Source organism: Carlito syrichta, unplaced genomic scaffold (assembly GCF_000164805.1).
Source record: "Carlito syrichta isolate Samal-C Ts95f unplaced genomic scaffold, Tarsius_syrichta-2.0.1 Scaffold169076, whole genome shotgun sequence".
NCBI classification, from domain to species: domain Eukaryota; kingdom Metazoa; phylum Chordata; class Mammalia; order Primates; family Tarsiidae; genus Carlito; species Carlito syrichta.
This window is the reverse complement of record NW_007113172.1, coordinates 13,369-14,202: the sequence shown is the minus strand read 5'-3', so window position 1 is coordinate 14,202 and position 834 is coordinate 13,369. Positions and strand designations below refer to the sequence as shown.

The 834-nt window shown below is 41.7% G+C and overlaps 1 protein-coding gene across 1 annotated transcript in view; it reads left to right on the top strand.

Annotated features, from left to right (window-relative positions):
* FAM71D (family with sequence similarity 71 member D) overlaps positions 1–217 on the top strand; it is a 45,813-nt gene extending 45,596 nt beyond the window's left edge. Inside the window, exon 9 of the mRNA XM_008051194.2 lies at positions 7–217. Within this exon, the coding sequence (XP_008049385.2) occupies positions 7–217 (211 nt within the window). The remainder of the gene's footprint in view (positions 1–6) is intronic.
* Positions 218–834: the final 617 nt, after the last annotated feature.

Below are 834 nucleotides of genomic sequence, written 5' to 3'. Positions count from 1 at the left end.
CCCCAGGGGTCGCGCCCGGCCGGCCCGGGACGCTTTCCTTCGGGAGACCCAGTGCGGTCGGCGTCCTGCGCCGGACTCGGCTCCTGGCGTTCTGCTGCTCGTCGCGTCCTTTACCCGGATAAACAGTTCCTGCTTCCTTGTGCCCACTTTTAAAGAAAAGCCAAATATCGCGCTTGGTTTCTGGTCATGTACTCTGAGATTGCAGGTTGAACTTTGAAGCCTCTCGGTGGCTGTGTCTGACGTCTAGTGAAAGGTAAACGAGATCGTTGTAGTAAATTATGTAACTTTCTAGTGATAATAACTCACCCTCTGTTTCGTTGACTGGCGTACAGTAATGTGTACGGAATTTGGGTTTCGGTCGAAAGACTTTTCTTGGCAGTTTACGCCAGAATTAAAATCTGGTAGCTGGGAAGTTTGTAGAAGTGGTATGTAGTGTGTGTTTCATCTCCATGCTCATTTAGGATTATGGGAATTTACATTTGGAAAGTCTGTAGAACTGGAATCCTGACGTTTTGATTTGACTGTCAAGGTGAAAGGTGTTGATATTTATGATTTTTAGAAAGAAGTAATATGTTTCAATAACAGTATACTAATTGTGCTTTTGGACTATACCAGCAGGTAATAACCTATTAAATGCTGTAATAGGAGCAAATGACGTGTTATTAGTGTCTTTGAAGTATTGGTGTTAATGAAAATTACTAAATAAGCTTTCTTGAATTATGAACTAGTAGATCCCTGTGGGCATAGTATATACGTTTTAAAAGTTTCTCTAAACTATCTGTAGCAGGCTAAAGCTATTGAATTATAATGTAAGTGTTTTACTGATGAAACAGG